Source organism: Macroventuria anomochaeta (assembly GCF_010093625.1).
Source record: "Macroventuria anomochaeta strain CBS 525.71 unplaced genomic scaffold BU25scaffold_14, whole genome shotgun sequence".
Classification (NCBI taxonomy): Eukaryota; Fungi; Ascomycota; class Dothideomycetes; order Pleosporales; family Didymellaceae; genus Macroventuria; species Macroventuria anomochaeta.
Window position 1 is genome coordinate 188,727 of NW_022985375.1, and position 20,065 is coordinate 208,791.

The 20,065-nt window shown below is 54.9% G+C and overlaps 8 protein-coding genes across 8 annotated transcripts; 2 read left to right on the forward strand and 6 right to left on the reverse strand.

Annotated features, from left to right (window-relative positions):
• Positions 1-449: 449 nt before the first annotated feature.
• On the reverse strand, positions 450-1,271 carry BU25DRAFT_457959 (uncharacterized protein; the record flags this gene model as incomplete). The annotated part of the gene is made up of 1 exon (XM_033710160.1): positions 450-1,271. One exon carries the CDS (start codon positions 1,269-1,271, stop codon positions 450-452), a length of 822 nt encoding a protein of 273 aa, XP_033562288.1.
• A 712-nt stretch (positions 1,272-1,983) lies between these two features.
• On the reverse strand, positions 1,984-2,931 carry BU25DRAFT_410216 (ras-domain-containing protein). The gene is made up of 2 exons (XM_033706229.1): positions 2,879-2,931; positions 1,984-2,825 (listed from the first exon to the last, which is right to left on the reverse strand). Exon 2 carries the CDS (start codon positions 2,603-2,605, stop codon positions 2,114-2,116), a length of 492 nt encoding a protein of 163 aa, XP_033562289.1. The 5' UTR covers positions 2,606-2,825; positions 2,879-2,931; the 3' UTR covers positions 1,984-2,113.
• BU25DRAFT_410218 (uncharacterized protein) lies at positions 2,674-2,968 on the reverse strand. Its single transcript, XM_033706230.1, has one exon. The coding sequence runs from the start codon at positions 2,954-2,956 to the stop codon at positions 2,765-2,767; it is 192 nt and encodes a 63-aa protein (XP_033562290.1). The 5' UTR covers positions 2,957-2,968; the 3' UTR covers positions 2,674-2,764.
• A 2,826-nt stretch (positions 2,969-5,794) lies between these two features.
• Positions 5,795-6,777, forward strand: BU25DRAFT_39920 (uncharacterized protein). Its single transcript, XM_033704935.1, has 2 exons — positions 5,795-6,357; positions 6,556-6,777. Exons 1-2 carry the CDS (start codon positions 5,951-5,953, stop codon positions 6,575-6,577), a joined length of 429 nt encoding a protein of 142 aa, XP_033562291.1. The 5' UTR covers positions 5,795-5,950; the 3' UTR covers positions 6,578-6,777.
• On the forward strand, positions 6,733-8,814 carry BU25DRAFT_39986 (uncharacterized protein). Its single transcript, XM_033704948.1, has 3 exons — positions 6,733-6,949; positions 7,035-7,594; positions 7,738-8,814. The coding sequence occupies exons 1-3, from the start codon at positions 6,935-6,937 to the stop codon at positions 8,495-8,497; spliced, it is 1,335 nt and encodes a 444-aa protein (XP_033562292.1). The 5' UTR covers positions 6,733-6,934; the 3' UTR covers positions 8,498-8,814.
• A 1,856-nt stretch (positions 8,815-10,670) lies between these two features.
• Positions 10,671-11,804, reverse strand: BU25DRAFT_439583 (RNA 2'-phosphotransferase; the record flags this gene model as incomplete). Its single annotated transcript, XM_033709112.1, has 1 exon — positions 10,671-11,804. The coding sequence occupies exon 1, from the start codon at positions 11,655-11,657 to the stop codon at positions 10,671-10,673; it is 987 nt and encodes a 328-aa protein (XP_033562293.1). The 5' UTR covers positions 11,658-11,804.
• Positions 11,805-12,012: 208 nt separating this feature from the next.
• On the reverse strand, positions 12,013-15,440 carry BU25DRAFT_410220 (glycosyltransferase family 90 protein). Its single transcript, XM_033706231.1, has 4 exons — positions 14,909-15,440; positions 14,268-14,861; positions 12,143-14,124; positions 12,013-12,094 (listed from the first exon to the last, which is right to left on the reverse strand). Exons 1-4 carry the CDS (start codon positions 15,338-15,340, stop codon positions 12,040-12,042), a joined length of 3,063 nt encoding a protein of 1,020 aa, XP_033562294.1. The 5' UTR covers positions 15,341-15,440; the 3' UTR covers positions 12,013-12,039.
• Positions 15,441-15,712: 272 nt separating this feature from the next.
• BU25DRAFT_467430 (Pkinase-domain-containing protein) lies at positions 15,713-19,745 on the reverse strand (the record flags this gene model as incomplete). The annotated part of the gene is made up of 3 exons (XM_033710715.1): positions 15,713-16,497; positions 16,550-17,153; positions 17,208-19,745. The coding sequence occupies 3 exons, from the start codon at positions 19,743-19,745 to the stop codon at positions 16,205-16,207; spliced, it is 3,435 nt and encodes a 1,144-aa protein (XP_033562295.1). The 3' UTR covers positions 15,713-16,204.
• Between the last annotated feature and the right edge of the window lie 320 nt (positions 19,746-20,065).

Sequence of the window (20,065 nt, forward strand, 5' to 3'; positions counted from 1 at the left end):
TGTGGTTCCTTATTTCCGTTGTAGCTTGAGGAATGGGAACTAATTGCGCGTGAGAAGTTGACCTGCCGAATTTTCCGTACAATGAAGATCGAGGCAAATGTTGCGCTGTCGGCAGCCTGCCCGCTGGCTTCTGCACAACACTGAAGGTGCATTACTGGCTGGGCCTGAAGCTGCATACAGAGCTTGAAGGGCTGCTGGTTCGATGAAATGATTGACCGAGGAGGCTATGCCCTCCGGTAATCTGGAGTCGCAGCGCTGAACCATAGCTGAAGGTGATGATGGTGTAGATATTGGAAGGTCGACAAGAGAGGTGAGGTGAGTATGAGGTGAAGCAGCCGCCGGTGCATTTTGTTGACACCGCTTAGTCACCTTCGCAGGGTCAGGAAGGCGCACCCTGAGGTGAAGCAGCAGTCACCGGCCACAGCCTCGTCAAATTTTGCGAAACCATCTTACGGCATGTACTTTGGCGGCGGTGCCTCATAAGCTGGCGGCTCAATCTCTTCCGCTCTCGCAACCTCCTGCCTCCTTTGCTCGATCCTCTGCTCCTTCACCCTCTGCTCTTCCATCCTCCTTTCTTCCACCACTCTTATCTCATCATCGTCCCTCGATGCTCGCCTTGGGGCTGCCGGCCAGTCACAACGCGCTGCCCACATGCCTCCTGGACGCACCGGACCCGTCCATATCTCTCCGCGTGCTACGCTAGCCTTTATCGTATCCACGTCTGGCTGTACGTAAGCCCTCTCTTCCTGTATACGCCGAGCCTCTTGCCGCTTTACCCTCTTTATCTCGCTCTTCTCTTGGAATCCGTAGTATGACAAGTAGCAGCTCATGCAACATGAGAAGTAAAGCAAGTCGAGTAGGATGGCGCCGATGATGGCGCCGAAGGATATGCCAGCGATTTTGTCCGCAGTGAGTTCTGGGTTGGCGCTTTCCGCTGTTGCACTCGGCGTTGCTGTCGCTGTCTGCTCCGGAGTGACCAAGATGAGTGTCGGGCCCTGATGGACAACCTCTTGGTAACCATCGGTGTAAGGGAACCACTCGCGGATCGTAATGCTCAAGGCTTTCTCATTACTCCAGCTGCCACTAGTAATACATTCCGCATAGCTCTCGAACCCGGTCAAGTCAATGTTGCCTTCCGTGACGCGGATCCTACCCGGTTGGTTTGGTCCTTGGCTGTGTTGGTCGCCGAAGTCAACGTAGAAGAAGGCATTTTGATTGTAGTATGTCGACGGCCAGTAGAAGGGAATCGCTTTGATGAAACCGAGGCACATTCGTGTTCCGTTGGGTGGCCATCAGTAGGGTGTATCTCCTGCTTCCTGGCATTGTTGGATTGCAGGGAGGTTCGAGTAGGTGTTGAAGCATCGGTTGGAAGCTAGTGGTGTTAGCGATCCTATCCTAAAAAGATGGTGAGGTGTCGAGGAGCGTACTGCTGTTGGAAGAGCGTGGCCGCAGATATACCATCTTGACGTTCCAATAGGAGAATGCGTATTGAGAGCGCTTCAAGGAGTCGAGCAAGGGAGTCGTTGAGTATTACAGACCAGTATTCCTTTGTATCCACCCTACGTCCATAAGCCTCAAGCATATGCACTTCCTCCCTCACAAGCCTTCCAAGCCCTACTGCCGGTGAGGCCTGACCTGCATTAACTAACCACGGTCAAGCAAGTATACCTACCCAGACCACAGCCATGACGTGCACTATGCTAGTCACGCTGTATACGCGCATAAGGCGTGCTCCCTCAATCCAGGGTCTCAAAACTGCGTTTCTGCAGGCAAAGCAGGTACTCGACGGGTTTCTGGGGTTTTATCCGGATAACGTGCCGGTAATGGATGGGTGCCGAGATGTGGCGCATACCCATGTCGGTGTACGGTTAGGTGAGGAGTGGTAGGCAGACTCGCTGGGGCACGTGAGGTGGTACATGGCTGAGGCCCAATTAGTATTGTTAGTCGTGTAGTGAATATCCAAGTAGTGTGGAATCAGAGTCGGTGCAGAAATCAGCATAGTATTGCTGGGAAGAATGAAGCACTATACACAGTCAACACCATAGACCTATGAAAGATGCAAAAGCAAAAAAAGGCTCTGCTTGCATTACTACAGTATCCAGTCTGGTATACCTCAGCACGCGCAACCCTCCTTGGCGCCCTCAGTCCTAGCACTCCCCAGGTTCACACGCGCATCCTCTTGCCTGCCCAGGTTCGTCTGGCCGCCGACTCCACGTGGGCCCTTGAGGCTTGTCTCTGGAATGGCGTTCGCGATTGCTGTGAAGACCTCTGCGACGTTCTGCCCCGTCTTCGCACTCGTCTCGAAGAATAGCAGGCTCTCCTCGTCTGCATAGGCCTTCGCCGTCTTGATGGGAACTCTCCGCGCGTCGGTGCCGTCCTCCTCTTCGGCGTCCTCGCCCTCGGCAGCTGGCGCCGCGTCTGCGTCCTCTGAGCTCTCCTCGCCGCCTTCGGTAGCCAGATCGGCCTTGTTCCCCACGAGCGCGATGACGATGCCGGGCGATGCTTGGCGGTGTAGCTCAGCGACCCAGTGCTGTGCCTTGGTGAGCGACGAGGGCTTCGTGATGTCGTAGACAACGAGGGCGGCTTGGGCGTTGCGGTAGTACATGGGCGCGAGCGAGGCGAAGCGTTCCTGGCCGGCGGTATCCCAGATCTCAAACTTGATTGTGCGGGTGGGTAGGTTGCATTTCTGTGTGAGGAAGGCAGCTATACTTATGTTAGATACGGTATATGCTTGCGCGCTTGGGGGACGAGAGCTGCACACCTCCTATCGTCGGCTCCTTGTTTTCTTGGAAGTCGTTGTTGACGAAGCGCATGACCAGCGAGGACTGAGATTAATTAATACTGCACGTTCACACTGGTGACCGTCATAGTATCGCACCTTTCCGACGGCAGCCTCGCCGAGCAGCACCAGCTTGACGCTGCTGCTGGGTTTTGGTTGCGCGGATGCGTCCGCCATTATGTGTTGAGGTATGTGTACGGGTCGCGATTTACAGGAGAGTATATGGATCAGGTGCTACTGTAACTTTACGGTAGTTGTCCACGATGGCGTAGTATGTGACAGAGAATGAAGGTCGTGGTGTAAGTAAATGTCTCGCAGTTGATGGCAACCTCATGGCACCTCCAGGGATTAGAGCGTTCGTCACTGCCAAGCTTGGACCAAGCTCTATTGGTCTGACAGCCTCGCCGCAGCTTCACTCCATGCACCGCGAACGACACGAACAAGATCGACACCTTTTCGGGCTTCCGACAATTGACCACCTTTGAATGATGACCGTGGACTTTTGGTGCCAGGCCATAAGTACTAATGCTGCGTGTTCACCATTCGGCAACGGGTTTACATGGAACGCTGTCGGCACAAAACCGTACATGCCAGAACGATCAACTATCAGCAATTGGTCCTCGAGAGACGACTCCGTAGGGACAGCTGGCCATGGACCATACAAGCCGGCTATGCACAACTTCACTTTTCCCATTAACGTCAGCCAGCGGGCAAATACTCGTGCAGCACAAACAGTAGAAGCACATTCTTAGCCTCAAAACATGTGGAATAAGATCGACAACTCCAACTTCATCTTGAATATGCCCGACAATGTAACAGTAATGCACCACGCCCACATCTCCGGCCAGACAATACCAAATCTTCTTCATTTGATAAAGTCATTTCTACCGCTCCCATCTTGACAAGCCATCTTACCGATCCATCTCACCGATCCATCTCATAGCGTCTTCTTGGACGACTTACCTACGATCCAGAAGCCTACCCTTCGCGTTATCGAAATTACTCCCACAAACAATCAGATGTCAAGCTCACATCCTCACAGCACCGTCTGTCGTTGCATCTACATCATCCTGCTCAAACGTGGCGCGCAGGATGCGAGTCTTGCCACAGTGGCACTTGCAAGGCGTGAACATATGCAGCAGGGGGGTACCAGCAAACCTTCCACCGGTCAAAGTTCAGCGTGGAGAGAGGAGGCGGGAGGATCCGCGTACGCACTCCGCAGCACTGTGGAAAAGCGCGGCACATTGCCTCAGGCAGTGCTTCATCGCTTGTGATGGTTCAGCGGGTGTACAGATGGCTTGCATACCAAGAGCAACCACCTCAGTCCGCTATTCTCCACCACAGTTTTTCCAGCCTCGCTCATGATGCTCAAGATAAGTCCTTCAACAGACGCCCGCTGGCGCGGTCGGCAGCAATCTCACGTCCCATGCTCGGAACGCAGTGTGTCTCACACCCAATCACCGCGAAAGCACTGGCAATGTGCACACAGACCCGCATCACAACAATCTAACTGTAGCATGGTTATATCGAGTTTTGCTGGTGAATTCGCGTCTTGTGGCAGAAATGTGCGGTGGTGTGGAGGTAGACTGAAGAAGGGAGGGCGGCCTGTGTCACAACTGTATTCTTATGGAGGAGCCGGAGATAAAGAGTGTGGAGAAGCACGCTACTGAAGAGGGTGATGAGGAGGATCGGAGGAGGTTCAGATACCGTACAATCGACGAGCGGGCATGGATGTTGTTGAGTTGGATTTATGTGAGTAGCGGACGTTTGGCAGGGTTTCTGACTTGGTGAGAGGGTGATGTGTGAGAAAGAATTGGTACAAGAACGTAGCACTAGCTTTTTCGCATTACATCTATATCTACAAAAAGGACCGCAATTCTCAAATATCCATGGTAGTTTCGCCATCATATCACCGAAGTCTGGTCAGTTCACCGGATACCAAATGGGCCACTCCTGTACCGCCGACGGTGATGTCATACCGAGTCTCGAAACCGCCTCGGCCAGCAGGTGTTCGTTTCAGAAAAAAGTTGGCCGCAAGGTTCTGGTGCGGTGGTTCCACAACGTGGAAGTGGTCTAGATGTGCTGGGATTAGTCGCACGTGCAAAGCGGAGTTGGAGATGAGAGGATATGATTGGTTGGAATGAGTTGCGAGTTCTCGGAGAGAGATGAAGTGGCCTCAAGTAGGCGTCTTCATGTTATCGATATCGCAGTGATTGCGGCGACTGCGGCATTTCGAACTTTGGAAAGAGAACAGATTGTGAACAGACTCTGACATCTTGGCATCTGATTACTTGATAGAGCGCCACAATCCCACAAGGGCCTGGACGCAGACGGATTTCCAGAAGTGGAAGCTGCGAACAACCCCTCAGCGCCGGCATGATGATCGCGGCAGCAGAACATGTCCGAGGTGCCCGTTGGCGGATAAGCTGGGTGCGCTACCCCACACTTTGAAGAAACCGAGTGCGCTTTAAACCGACACGATGACGTAGTGAGAATTTTGGTAAAGTCGGTCTGACAGTTCAGCACCGTGGTTTGCAGCTGTCAAGTGGACCTCGTGGTATTTGTGTAAGAGCTCGCTCAGTTTGATGGTTGGATTTAGCGCTGCGCACTTCGGAGGTGTTCGAAGCTCGAGCGGCCCGCGATCTCGATCTGCTGATCCCGAGTCGAACGCCCGGCAGCGCGTTCCAGACATGACTTGCAACAGGGAGCGGCGTGGGCGGCTATTCACCGGCTTCAACTTTTCCTTCCACTTAGCACTCGCGACATGCTGTTGGCTTGCTGGCCCGTCAGGTGCGCTCTGGGTGCCACATCATAAGAGACAACCCCACAAGTTGCGCGCGCTGCCAATGGTGAGGTGAGGAGGTGGCTTGCGCGGTGAACGTAGCGTATTGGGCGGTGGGATTCCGGTATGGTGCGTGCGGTATGGCGCGGTATGGCGAAGGCGAGCAGCCAGCCAGGACTGCACAGACGTGTTCCGCGCGATGACGATGACGATGACACCAACGATCTGTTTCGGTATTCCGCTGTGTGGACTGTTGACAGTTTCACCCAAAAACCTCGATTCCATGATCGTGTGTAGCTGTTCAGTCGATCGCAGGCTTAGCCACAGTTCTTCAGACCTGGCGCTTGCTCGGTTCTCCATGGCTTGATCCGCCCGAGGCTGGCCCATGCATGCTGCTGCGATCGGCGTTCCCAGCAGTCCCAAAGCGGCGCTGGGCTTGGGTGCGATGCTCGAATCAGCATGCAACACAGGGACTCCTGGGCTGCTGCGCTAAGATGGCCCTGAGATACCTGCGTGGAACGGCGCCAGGAACGGCACAAAGGTGCCTGAAATATCCAATTTATTCCAGCGAGAGATGTGCAGCTGTGAGACTGGCGATGCACCCCAGTGCCTGTGCTCGAGCATGCGCCGAAGACGCAATGTCACTGGGCAATTGCACTGCCTGCTATCAGACGGGGCGCCTGATCCAGTGTACGTACCAGAGAAGACGAGAGAAGCGCGTGGTGCCTCAGGACAGCTCGCTGCCACGCTTGAGCCGGGTACCTGTTACGAGGGAAGAGGGGACACAGCTTAGTTGGTAAGTTCGGCGCCCGATGCCTGTCTTGATCACGTTGGCAGGCTGCGTCAAGGGCCGGCTGACCCAGGGCCGCGTGCCAGCATGAACGATAAAAGTTGAAGGTTGCAGTCTGAATAATCTCGGTCCGTTGTTTTGTCTTATTCAATTTGCTCTGTCCAACATCTCCTCACCGTTACTGATATTGTGTTGATTGCACAGTGACATCGCGAGTGGAGACTGACTGAAACGGGCGCCCGATTCCGCATCTGCCACCGCACAAGACAACCCCAGCCGGCGTGTAACGCCATAGCTATCACGGGCAGTGGGGTCCATTCCAGCCTGTCCACACAGCCAGCGAGCACTGGCACCCGCCAACATTTTTTTATTTTGGAACAGCCGCCGTGCCTTGCACCTGTCCATATACACGACACCTGCCTCCCTCCCTTCCTGCCCCTGCGCTGCCCTGCATAGCACTGTACATTGTTGCCCGGAGCCCGCATCGCGCATCTGACCTCGGACCTGTCGGGGCTGTGCAACGCTCCTGACGCATTCATAGAACAGAGGCCAGCTCGCCAAAAAGTTTGGAGAGTTTGACACCATGGCCGTCCTCAAGGTACGCAGACACCCAGCAATCCAGGGCTTCACACCGGTGACACCACCCTGTCCCCTTCCCCGCGCTGACTCCGCCCGCCTACCAGGAACCCATCAACGTCCACCGCCCAGCGTCGCAGCACCGCCACTCGAGCACCGTGGCCGGCTCCCTCCCCAAGTCGCGCCCGCACTCGCACTCGCACTCGCAGTCCGTGGGCAGCATCAACCCGGCCCACCGCGTCACCCGCCGCAAGAGCATGAGCACGACCGCAGGTAGCAATGTGTCCGCCATGGCTGCCGTTGCGAAGGGCATTGCGGGCGCGCCGCTGGTCGAGCAGTCGCACCACAACCCAGCACGCAGGCCCTCGAAGCCAGCGATGCAGTTCCGCGGGCCCGGCCTGGTGCACTCGCAGTCCATGGCTGCCAGCATATCGCACAATGGCTCGCCCTTCAGCTACAGCGCCGCCAAGAGCGAAGCTGTCACCGACGGGCCTGCGCTGGCGTCGCTCCCAGAGAGCGAGCAGGGCAACTCCAAGTCGCGCATGCGCCGCGCGAGCGAGGGCTCCCGTCTGGCCAAGGGCGAGGGCAAGCGCACAAGTGGTAGCGAATTGAGATGTGAAAAATGTGGGAAAGGATACAAACACAGCAGCTGTCTGACCAAGCACCTGTCAGTACCCCGTAGCCTTCCACCGTCCACCCACATACTTTCACCGCTCAAGACGAATGCCCTGCACGCACACATCCTACAAATACACACCCGCCGGCCGTCTGCACTGCTTGTTTCTTGAATAGCGTTGACTTTTGATTTAGTTGGGAACACACTCCGGAATGGCAATACACGTCCAAGCTGCTCATCTCCAAGCACCAGCAGGTCCAGCTGCTCGAGGCCGCCTCTGTCCTTGTCGCCATGAACAAGGAGAGTGACGACAGCGACAACTCGGCCTCGCCCCCGGCCTCCGGCTCGTCCGATCTGCGTGACGAGCTGAGCTCCACTGAAACTACCCCGCCCCCGCACATGGACGACCACGCCGTGGGCTCCTATTCCTCGCACTCGCACTTTGGCCAGCGCTCCATCAAGCGCTACTCGGCCAACAGCTCTGCTTACAGCCAGTCGTACCAGTCCACCATCTTCTCTGATAACAGCAACGGCCACTACCGCCACTGGAGCAACGTGTCTGACCGACCCACCACCTCCGGCACCTCGGTTGCAGGCTCGTACCCTGACGATGGCAACACCGACCAGGACATGGCTGCCGCTGTCGGTCTGCTGAGCTGCTCGTACGGCACACCGAAGTCGGGTGCCGTGAACCTGCCGCCGGACGTCCCGCCCGTGCCGCCGCTGCCTGCGAAGTTCATGGACTTCCACAGCGCGCAGTCCCTCTCTGGTAACACAACGGTAACGCCGCAGCAGAGCAGCATGCGCAACAGCTACCGCTACCACGAGAGCAAGGACATCGACATGGATGACGATCACTTCGCCGATGAGGAGGACTACCGCCAGTCGAACTCTCGCAGCCGCGGCCGCGCAGACGAAGACGACGATGCCTTCTTCGGTAGGATGGAGGAGTAACCGTTCGTTGCGCCTTGGCTGTTCCTTCCACCTCTCATCATCCCACCCATTGTTATCCATCATTCCTGTTCCCGGCCTGTACCACAACGATATTAGCCATTTAGCGATCTGTCTCCGCAGACGTTCTGCCTGGCCGCCGCGGTTGTTTCCGCAGCACCGATGAGAGGGACGTCCCCATGCCTTACTCCAAGGTAACGGTGTCGAGCTCTTGAGGTTAAAGCTGCGGATCCCACCTAGCTCAGATCCAGTCAGATACACCTCGCGTTTTTGCGTCTTGCGTTGAGAGCCTAGCACATCCGGAGTCTTTCATCTTTTTCCACCTTTCGACATTTATTCCCATATCTCTTTCTTCATATTGAATCATACTTATCCCATAAACTGATATAACATCAATACATCTTCTGACACAGGGACGCTTGGCTTGGAGCGGGTGTGCAGGCTTGCACTACCTTTTGGGTCGATGGGCCACCTCTTGTATATCTGGCTAAGAGGATGCGTGGTGTATGCAGGATAGGATATGAGTGTAGGAAATAGGTTGAATGCTATTGCTTCATCCGAACCACCATCTCTTCACCATGATCCGTGATGCATACATCTCTCAAGTCTTGCTCTGGTAAAGCGCCAGAAGGATGAGGGAGTAGGGGATGAGGGAGTAGGGGATGAGGGAGTAGGGGATGAGGGAGTAGGGGATGAGGGAGTAGGGGATGAGAAGGAGCAGAAGAGAGATGAGAAATGAGAGATGAGAGGAACCGTTTCCTTAAGATGGAAATCGAAGTGAATGACTCGAATCGACTTACTCTCCCCGCCAACTAGCTTCCCAGAAAAGGCCCGGATATCGTCTAGCTGATCTGGTGTTGACCTCACATCGCGATAACGACGTACCTGGTACATCATACTCACGTACCATAACCAGCCGCACCTTACCTTACTTCTCTTCAACCATTGATGCTCCCAAGCGAATATATTCCTCAACGGCGGCTACCAGCAACCGCATGCAGACAGAGTTTGGGCTTCAAAGTAAGGTCGAGAAGAGGGAACAGGTACGGCGGAAGCCAAGCATGAGCGGATAACGACCTCTTCTTAAACGCTCCACGCCGCAACCCATTCCTTGGGGTGCTAAGGTGTACGAACCCCTTCCCCGAACGCTAAAGGCGAAGATCGCCAGATTATCGCCGATGTCTACCGATCGGGTAGGCCCCAACCTCACGACGTACGACTCGCCCTATCACCTTCCATCTGTTCTCAAACCCCCTACCCTTGACCGCGGGACGCGTTGGTGTTTCGAGGCTGACAACACACGTCATGGAGATGTGTGGTTGCGAAGAGAGATTGAGATCGTCGGTGTAACGCACGGGGCGCGGGTCGTTGGAAGCGTGTGGGGGTGAACGTCTCGGATCTGAGGATTCGGTGGAAGGGTGTGATAAGTGAGATGGAGTACGGGAAGGTAGGGTGGGCGAGCAGAGAGATGAAGTCAGTTCTTGTGCGTTGGGCGGATGTGTCGTTCTGATGTTCGTGGTACGTGATGATGATGAGGTCGTTGCAATGGTCGACGATCATGATGCATGTGGGGAAACAGATGTGACGACAGATACGACGACAGATACGGTGAGTGATCTGCGGTTTGCACGGGTGGACGGATGAAGGGGGAGGAGGATTTTGGCGGAGGGTATCCAAATCACCTTGTCAGATACGGTTGCGCAACGTGGTATGTAATTGTGTCAACGGAAGCTCCATAGACCAGTGATGAAAGCAAGATTCACGATCAAATCAAAAGCTTGCTTTCGAGCGTCATCACGAGAGATACCTCCTTTCCGATCGATCGATCTAGGTCGAAAATGCTCCATCGCCTGTGTGACGGGAGAGGACTGCGTCTTTGGGCTTGCTTGAAATGATAGCAGACCTTACCTTTACTCCTTTTACTCCTCGAACAATCAGGACGGCAACCAAGGCTGAAATATCGAAGGTTGAGGTATTTCATAGACATGTCCGCCGGTTGGAAAAGTTCCAAAAGACTTCTGTAGAGCTGATGGCCTCATAGACACCATGTGAACAAGTAGTGTCGAACCCACAGCAATCCATACACCCTTGTGTCATCCATAAATCTACCCATGTATATCTCGAGTGTACCTTATGCTGTATCGTATTGTGCTTTGAAAGTGCCTGATTTTGCTGTCTACTCCACATCAGCTATCAGATCCCTCGAATCATCATTCGCCCTTGCCTTCCCACCACCTCTCCCACCGCCTCGTCCACCCCTTCCCCCTCTCCCGCCCCGTTTCCCGCCAATATTGCGCATCTCCTTCTCCCACTCTTCGACATCAACGACCACGCCTTCAGGCAGCTTGCCACCGCTCATCAACACGCCACCATCCTTCTTGCGGCTCTCAACTCTTGAGAAAAACTCAGACGGTAGCACGCCCTGCTCATTGCCCTCTGTGAGAATGACGCCGTTCTCAGAGACGAAGAACTTGATACCCGCTTCCAGCGCGGCGTTGATGTCGATGTAAACCAGAATCGTAGAGGACATGCGCATTCCCGAGATCACAGGTGCGGCATCCTTCTCTTGACCATCTGCGGATTCGACCGATGATGAAAGGGGCTTGAATCCTGCAGGCAAGCCCGATGCGAAGTGAATGTGGTTTCTGGTCATCCGTCTCAAGCCGCCACCTTTCAGAATCAAATCCCAAGCGCGCTCATCGGTGCCGTGGACGACTGTGGCAGGCACGTTGTTAGCCGCAAGCGTGATGGGCGTAAGCAGACCTTCGGTGTCGACTTTGATTGAATGGCCTTGGTTTGCGCGGATGAGGTAGTCGTTTGGATCATCACTCCCCTTCGCTGCTTCCTGGGCTTCGGCTTCTTGTGCTGGGTTCGCGCCGTCCGCCGATTCAATCTTATCCTGCGAAGAAGCAAGGATCATGGAGAACCGCTGCTTATCGTTTTTGGCAACCACTTCTTTCAATTCCTCGAATGTGATCTTCAGACTCTTCAGGGCTCGCGTATTGAGTGCGTCGGCCACGCTGACGTAGCCGCCTTTGCCTAGCTTCAGGCCTTCTGAACTCGCGCCATGGCGCAGCAGCCAGCTGACCTTTCGGGAAACCTGGACTTCGCGAGGTTGGTTTGCAGGATTGCGAGAGCCGCCGCCGCGGCCGCCTCGTGCCATCTCTTTTAGTGCTCTAGCGAATAGGCGAGAAATTTTGTTGGTGGGGACCTATGGACGTAGAGAATCAGGTGTGTGTTTATAAAGTCGGAGTTTGGTTCAGGGAATCCAGTGAAGTAAGTCGAGATGAGTCAGGTGCTGATGTAGTTGTGGAAAGGGCGTTGGTGATAGTATAAAGGCGTGGGTCTGCGCGTGGCGTACGGTCAAAATGGAAGGTGCGACCAATCAGAATGCTCAGCGATCGCACCGCCACATTCACTTTGTCTCGCTGACGAGTAAGTTTCACATCGTCAGCCTGAAAGGTCTATTACAGCACATAACGCTTAGCATAAGGCACGCTCCAATTTAATGAATACTTCTTGATTTTAGCGCCCTTAAATGTCTATCATGGCCCTGGGTATCCTATCTCCTCGCGATTATCATCCACAACTCTGCCGTATCTGTATCTTGTTAGCTCAATGTACACAATTCCACTTGGACAAACTTACTCTAGCAACAACCTGAAGAACCACGTCTCGAAATCCGCATTCCTTAACACTTTATCATGCCACTCGGTACTCCTCTCCGCAATCTCCCTCGCCTTCCTCTCGCCCAAACTCTCCCCATTGCCCCCCTTATCAGCGCTCTTCTCTTTCCCCCTCCCACCAGCCTCACTAACATCAGTCTTATCCCCACTAAACCATCTAACCAGATCGAGATGCTCATCGCCCCTCAAACTCATGGGTATGTAATGCACCCACGGCTTGAGCCACTCAGCGTGCCACTCGCGAAACACAGACATCTTGTACGTCAGACTGCGGCTCTTGAGGAAGCTGTAGAAGCGGCCTGAGAACGCGTTCCCGTCCATGTCGAGCAGGTGCTTGTGGTACCACGCATCCTGGCCATCAACGCGTTCGACGACCTTGAAGAACTCCTTCTGTGCGTCGCAGTCGCCTGGGTCGCACTGGCCTACATGGCTAAACTTGACGTCGACAAGGTGGTGCAGGGCTTTGCGGTCGATGTCTTGAACGGAGTAGATTGGCTCGGGCGAGGTCTCGGGGGTGATGAGAATCTGTGCCTTGTCAGGGGCATTGAGGCGCTGGACGATGTGTTGGCGGTGTTGGCGGCGCCAGCCGCCGTTGCGACTGAAGCCGCCAGTTGTGGAGCCGCGCCAATAGAGGCTGTTCGTCTTGTTTTCCCAAATTGTGTCGTGGCTTCTGTCGTAGCCTACTTTGCCGAACCAGTACCAGGGGCTGGGGTAGAGGATGTCTTGGAAGCTGGAGATCTTGGACTGCGAGAAGACGGGCGTGAGCTCGTGGATAATGCTGAACGCGTTGGGACGCTCGAAGAAGCCGAAGGTTGACGAGAATGATGGCGAGTTGCAGATATCTGAGAAGGCCGTCGCATTATAGACATGATTTAGCGGGCCTGCGGCGTACGAAGTCAGGTTATCGGCGGCAAAGTCCTCGAATGTCTGCGCTTGGCTGCTGGCGGGGCACGAGAGGCGAGAGTGCGTCCACGTCTGTTGATGGGCGAAGCGATTGAATTTCGTTGTGCTGACTTCGTCGAAGCGCTTGCCGTCATTCAGATCTTTCGGCCGTTTCGAGAAGTCGTTGCGGGGTGAGGTAGTCTTCGCAGCGCGAGGCAGAACTTGATCTTGAACTTTGGCGATCATCGAAGACAGCAGGTCATTCGGCACGACAACACGAGGCTCGTCGTGGATGTTGAAGCCCAGGTCCATATCTGGAAGATATGCAACGAAGTCCTTCATCATGCCGGTCGTGGCTTGCTGTTGCCACTCATCGCCATTGCCTATGGATACCACTTCGCCGTTTCGTATGGCTACAGCGATCAAAGCACTATCTTCGTGGCCTATCGCGTTTCTGATGCGCGATCGTATTGTTTCCGGCTTGAGCGCCCAGAAAGGCAGCAGCATCTGGTTGATCATGTCGAACTCGTCAATCAATACAACATTACGACGCTGCGCGAATTCGAACCACTTGTCGAAGTGAGGAGGAGGTGCTATGCCGTTCCTGCGCCTGTACTCACGGATGGCCTGGTCCAGAGACTTGGACTGCCTCTGGAGCGTTCGTTGAAACTCCGTTTCGGCAGCGTTGATCAGCTGGGCCGCTGGATGCCCACGATCCAGGTCGACCGGGACCGAACCAAGGGGTGTCGCTGACGGCTGGACCCGAAAGGTGGAGGGGGCTTTGGGTGTGAACTTGTAATACTGCGCTTCAGACGCATGTCGAACCAGCAGCACGCAGACCGAGGACGCCGTAAGCCCAAACAAAATGCGTCTAATGCGTATAGAACTCCGGATATCGACGAAGGTGTTCGAAGACGATGCGCCGTACAGATACAAAAGGGCAGAGACCCCGTAGATGATCGTAAACCATATGCCTGAAAAGGTGGTCGCAAACTTCAGTTGCGCGCAGATGCAAGAGAACAAGGCCCATAGAGAAACATGAACGGCGTCTTCTCGTAGAAGCTACTCGGACGGTCAGCAGATACCTAATACGCTCAGGAAAAGGCTATGCAGGCCTCGATAGTGTCACGGGTTTGTACGGCGGTACGTAGAGCCAACTACCGTGTATTCGTCGTGGCGTGAGTTTGGGATGAGGGTGCGCTTACAATAAGAAACATGAAGAGATTCAAAGCAGCATTAACGATGACCATGAAGAATACCTGGCGCACAGTCCTGAAGTCATGCACAGTCTTCCAGTCGCGATCGAACTCTCGGTACAAAGGCTCCCATGTCGCGGCGCCTGGAGCAACCGATGGCTCAACCATAAAGACCGCGATGCCACATATGACGGTTATGGCAGCCGCAACGTCTCGCAGGACCACAAGCTCCTGGGCTTTGCGGTTGTTGCTCACTGAGCCGCGCCGCGAGAAAGACCCGTCTGCGGACATGAGCCCTCGCGTGCCGCCCTCATTGTCGTCCTTTGTGCCTCGCACTGCGACCTCGAACAAGACCAGGCCTGATGCTGCGAAGATAGCGCTGCTTATCCCAAGCGCCGAGGTCGTGGAGGTGACATAAACGCCCAGAGCGGCACTGGCGGCGATCGTGAGCGTCACCAGTAGGTCAGAGGATCGCTTGCTCGAAGCCTTCTCGGGAGAGCTGTTCGATTCGGCCAAGTCACTGCGGGCGTGCGTAGGCAAGACAAGGTGTCTCGAGAGCAGCTCATTTTCCGAGATGAGAACTGCAAACAGCGGAAGCAGCCACTGTTTGGCGTCAGTCATGGCTCTTCCCCAGCAATTGACACCGCTACCTTCGTCGCCCTTATGCCATCCTTATCGCAAGCAGCCCTGTCGCAGATGTGGGCCAGGGCCAGCAATGCGCCGGCAAGCCAGCTCGTGCTCTTCTTCCTCCCTCCACTGTTCGAGTACAGTCCCACACGGAACACGAGCGGTATCCAGAGTATCGCCCACGACGCCGATGTCACGAGCAGCGAGTGCTGGACGGGGCTGTTGACGCTCGCGACCGCTCCCAGGACGGTGAATAGCAGCGGAGCGAGCAGCAGGCGGTGCTTGGCGACATTTTCGGCGATACGAGTTACGGCCGGGTGCATTGGAGCAGAGAGTAGACTAGGGCCCGTGGGGTGGCATGGGGTTCCTCTGTCGTGCGCGTTGATGGAGTCGGACTCGAGCGCGTACCAGCTTTGGAAGGAGTGATCGTCAGGGTCGCCAAGCAGTGACGCCATTTCGATGTTGCATCTTCCACCCTCAGCACTTTGCGATACGCAACCGAAGAATACAGCATTCAGACTGCAATTGAACAGTGCTACTAAGTTCGATCATGACCGATGGTAGGGTATATCTAGAAGCCGTTTTCGAAGCAGACATGCACTTTACACTACATACTCTCCAGCGACCAATCAACCAATCAACCAATCAACCAATCAACCAATCGACCAATCAACCAATCAACCAATCAACCAATCAATCAATCAATCAATCAATCACTAGCGACCATCCATTCCCAACCACTCGGAAACATGCTCACATGACCATCAGGACGCATCCCAGGCTACCGCATCTCCGGCTCCCTCACCGGCACTCCCGTGATCGACATGCACGGCAACCCCGACCCCAGCATCCAAGTAACCGGCACTCTGCTCAAGGTTCTTGTCGGCGACACAAATTGATCATCTGAGCTGCTTGAGGCTTGAGACGACCAGAATATGCTTCAAAGCCATCAAGATACAAATATGTTGGGTATTCATTTTATCCACACCTCCGTCTTGCCGTCCCGCTTCCTGCCTAATATGTCCGTGATATACGCTTGTAACGAAAGAATAGCATGCGCAAGTCAACGCTGCTCAAGGGAAACAATGTGCCGAGGAGCAATAAACATGTTGCTCATGCAAAACAATCCTGCCAAACATACTTCCCCCATCATCACGTCGCTCTATATGCAGATTCCCACTCATCCAAGCCGTTCATCGTACCGTGTCAAACGCCAGGCGGCGTCCACACGGAGCCTCGAGGTTGGCATCAAGCGCCTTCTTCTGTGCCAATCCCGGCTCTTGCTCTTCCTTGTCAGTTCACCTCTCACCTAACGTTATTCACCTCAAGCTCCCATCCGCATCCCCGTTCCCACCCGCACACCACGGATGCTCCAGCACCTGACTAATCGTGATCCTCTTCTCGACATCGCGATCCAGCATCAACCTCACCAAATCGATACTCTCCTCGCTCATGACCCACGGGACGCGCAAATCGTGGTCCGTGATTTCGTCGATGGAGTAAAATGGATTTTCCTTGTAGATAATGGTGTAAAGCAAGATGCCGAGCGCCCACACATCTTGCTCTTTGCCACGGTACGGACGACCAGCGAGTACCTCAGGGGCGGCGTAGTCTGTGAGGTGTTAGCCTGGTCCTGAGTCTGGAAGGAAGAGCATGTGACGTACCAATAGTGCCAACGAAGACGTCGAAAGGCCCGCTCTTGATGTACGCCGCGCTTCCGAAGTCAATGAGCTTGATGTTGCCCTCACCGTCCAAGACCACGTTCTCGTCCTTTATGTCGCGATGCACGACTTTGGCTTTGTTGTGCAGGAAATGCACTGCCTCGGCGACCTGGACGAAGATCTTGCGGCACTCTTTCTCCTCCATGTTGACGCGGAGCTCGATGTAATCGAAGAGATCCATACCGGGGAGACCGTGTGGTACCATCTCGATGTAGTAGTTGACGTCGTCTTCGAAGAAGTCGGCCATCTCAACGATGTTTGGGTGTTGGAAGCCGTCTCTTCGTAGAAAGTCTAGGACGTGGATCTCCAGAGGTACAGTTCCGAGTCTGCGATCCCGAGTCCATGTGTCGACAAGAATGCGCCGCTTTGTGACGTATTTGATGACCACCTTCTTGCTGCTGTCCTTCTTGTACCGGCAGAGCTTAACTTGCCCGTACGCGCCTTGACCCATCTCTTCGAGGACGATGAAGTCGTTGATCGTCTTCTTGTGAGCTGGTTCCTCTTTGATTGGTGCAGGGGGTGGCGCCATGGCGTGGGCTGGTGTTTCCTGTGGAGGCAAGGGTTTTGCGGCTCCTTGCAGTTGCTGCGTTAGTAGCGAAACGGGTGGTGTGCTTGCTTTCGACTGGTCGGACTCAGTTTCCTCTGGAATAATCAGATTAGTTTGGCCGGGCGATGGTTGATGGGGCGGTGTGCCTGGACGCGATATGAGTGGTGTGACTGGACCGATTCCATGGTTCGCAGCATGCAGTTGCCTAGAATAGGTAACCCACAGAGCGTACACCAGCTCTGGTCTGTTCCGGTGAACATTTGAGTCACCCTCCTCTTCAATCACGTGCTCGTCGAAACGAGGTGTTCTATCGCTCTTTACAACCCTCATTTGCACATCGACCATGATCTCGGACCCATCGCGGTGCAGAGCTGGCAGACCGCTAGGCCTCAAGAAGATAGCTGCTGCGTCTGCGTTGCCCTCGCGCATGGCAAGCAGAGCTCGTGCACGGCGGAAGCTGTGCTCTGGAATAACGATGCCGTCAACCAGTTCAATCTCATCTTCGTCGGTCATGACGTGCAAGATCTTGTCGAAAGCAGGTATCAATTTGCTTACATGCAGACTCTCGGGCCGCGGCTGTCCGAACAATGCTTCTGAGAAGACGGAGTTCGAGCTTGTGACTGTGAGATCGGATGAAGAGAGCACAATGATACCAGCAATGTGTGGGAAGCTGGAGACGCGGAAGGTGGGCTCGTTAGGCAATGCTTCGACCGTGACCGGGATGTTGATGCTGTTCGACGTGCGCGCTGTGTAACTACGCACACTTGCAATCTCGTCGTAATCTAGAACGCCAGTGTTCGTGCCCTTGAGGCGTGGTATGCCAGGTATTAAGCGTGTAAGGTCCATGCCTCTGCGTAGTCGGTCGCTACCAAAGACGGCGTCTATCGCGCCCCAGCCCTTGGAAACGCAACCTACTTCGTCAACGTTGATATACACGACATCCTCAGCTGTCTCTTCAAGTACCCAGATCAAGCCACCTCGCTTTTCTTTTACCCACAAGCTTGCTGCACCAGTTGCGCCGTTACGCTTCTGGATTGGGATCACATCACCGCAAAGCAATACACCTCTTGACCCTTTCGACTCATGGTTGAGCTTCCCTGTCTTCTTGGCGTTGTAGTACGACGATCCACTGCCATCATCTGTCTTTGCCTTTCTCGCAGCTGTCAACCGTGATGAAGGTTTGCTCAACAGTCTCGCCGTTAGCCCACTGCCAACCTTGATATTGGTTGTTGGCGCCAGCGCTGCCTGCGCTTTGGAGCCTACATCTGGATTCTTGAGCTTGCTCTCCAGCCATGACCGTCGATCCTCTCGAACGACTTCCAGGATACCCAGTTTACGGACCTCAGCTCTTGTCACGCCAAACACCAAGCATGCCAGATCGTTCGCTGATGTGATTGTCCATGGTGCTTGTGCTTCGGTTGTAAAGATAGCCTGCGCAGCTGCCGCATGTCGAGTGCTGTGACCGTGGGGTGCAGAGCCTGCAGACAGGGGCCCTTGTACGCTGTGGAAGCTCGGCGGCACAGAGGGAATGGATGTTGATGATATGACTGAGTTACTTTGAACTTGGTCTCCCACGAGATAGGGCTTAGCCAAGGCATCGTGAAGCTGACTTTGTATGGTGAGCGGCGCAACATCAGTGAATGTACGCTTCAGAGCAGCACGTGTGGGCCGTTGCGGAGAGAGGGAGGTATTTGTGATCGTAGGGCTGAGCGCGCCGGAGTTTAGGTCGGATGTCGAGCTGCTGAGTACTTCTTGACCGTTTCTCCTGGTGGTCTCTGTGACGTCGGTTGTGGCTCGATGCACCGGCGGCCTCGAGGACTCGAGCATGCTTTCGGGGCTCTCAGACCGCTTGACCTCGAAGCTCTTGTCGAACAGGTTCTCGCCAGACATGTCTGCGGGTCCTGTAACAGGGCCAAGTGCTCCAAGTCCATGTGCTCCAGTGCCATCCTGTCCAATTAGATTCGCCCTTTGCAACAGCTCCATCATGCTCTGCACCTCCAGATCCCCGCTGAGCTTCGCCTGCGCGTTCGCAATGCCTGGGTTGGTCGCTGCCCATCCCAACCTGTCTCGCATGAAGTCTATCGAGCGCTTTAAGACATTCTGCCGGTTGTGTATAAACTCCTCTGATTGTGTCGCAAACGAGAACGAATGTAGGGATTCGGAGGGGAACCGTGTGAGATCTTCGCCAAATGCAAAGGTAGGGGATCCTGGCGCGGAGGGTGCGGCGTCAGAGGGATGCCGCGACACAGGCGACGTACGGATGTTCAGCGAGGTGCTGCGCTGGGTGGTGGGCAGTTGCCTGGGTGGCGGCTGGCGAATGCGGCGGAGACCAGATGCTCCCAAGCCATGCTCGTGCTCGGGGACAATGGGCGACCTTGTCATACGGTCGAGTTGCCCTGCATCGAAGCTCATGCGCTTTGCGGTGTCTATTACCGGTGGGGCGGAGATGGTGTGTGAGAGCAGATTCGACATGCTCTTGTTCTTGACGAGCAAGGCATGGTCGGTCGCGTTGCGGTGGGTGGGAAGGGCATCGAAGTGGGGTTCTTCTGGTAGAGAGCCTGAAGGGGTCGCATAGTTAGCTATCGAGCACATGTAGGCGTACGGCAGGTGCAGAATGGACAGCAGCAGCGAAGCAATGAGCGAGAAACAGGATCGTCAAGTAAACGAGCAGCGGGCAGTGGAATCCAATAAATGCAGTGGGTGCAGTAGCTCCAAACACCAATTCTCGCGGCGGAGGGCGGTCAAGCTGTCCACATGCTGCCCGCCGCGCCAACCGTAAGATAGCTGCATGTGGTGATGTATGACAGTATGGGCGCAGCCGGGTGGTCTCACTTACCATCCTGTGGCCTGCTCATCGGTTAACGCGGGCACTGCAAATCACTACAACAGGCAGGATGATGGCTGTTATCCGA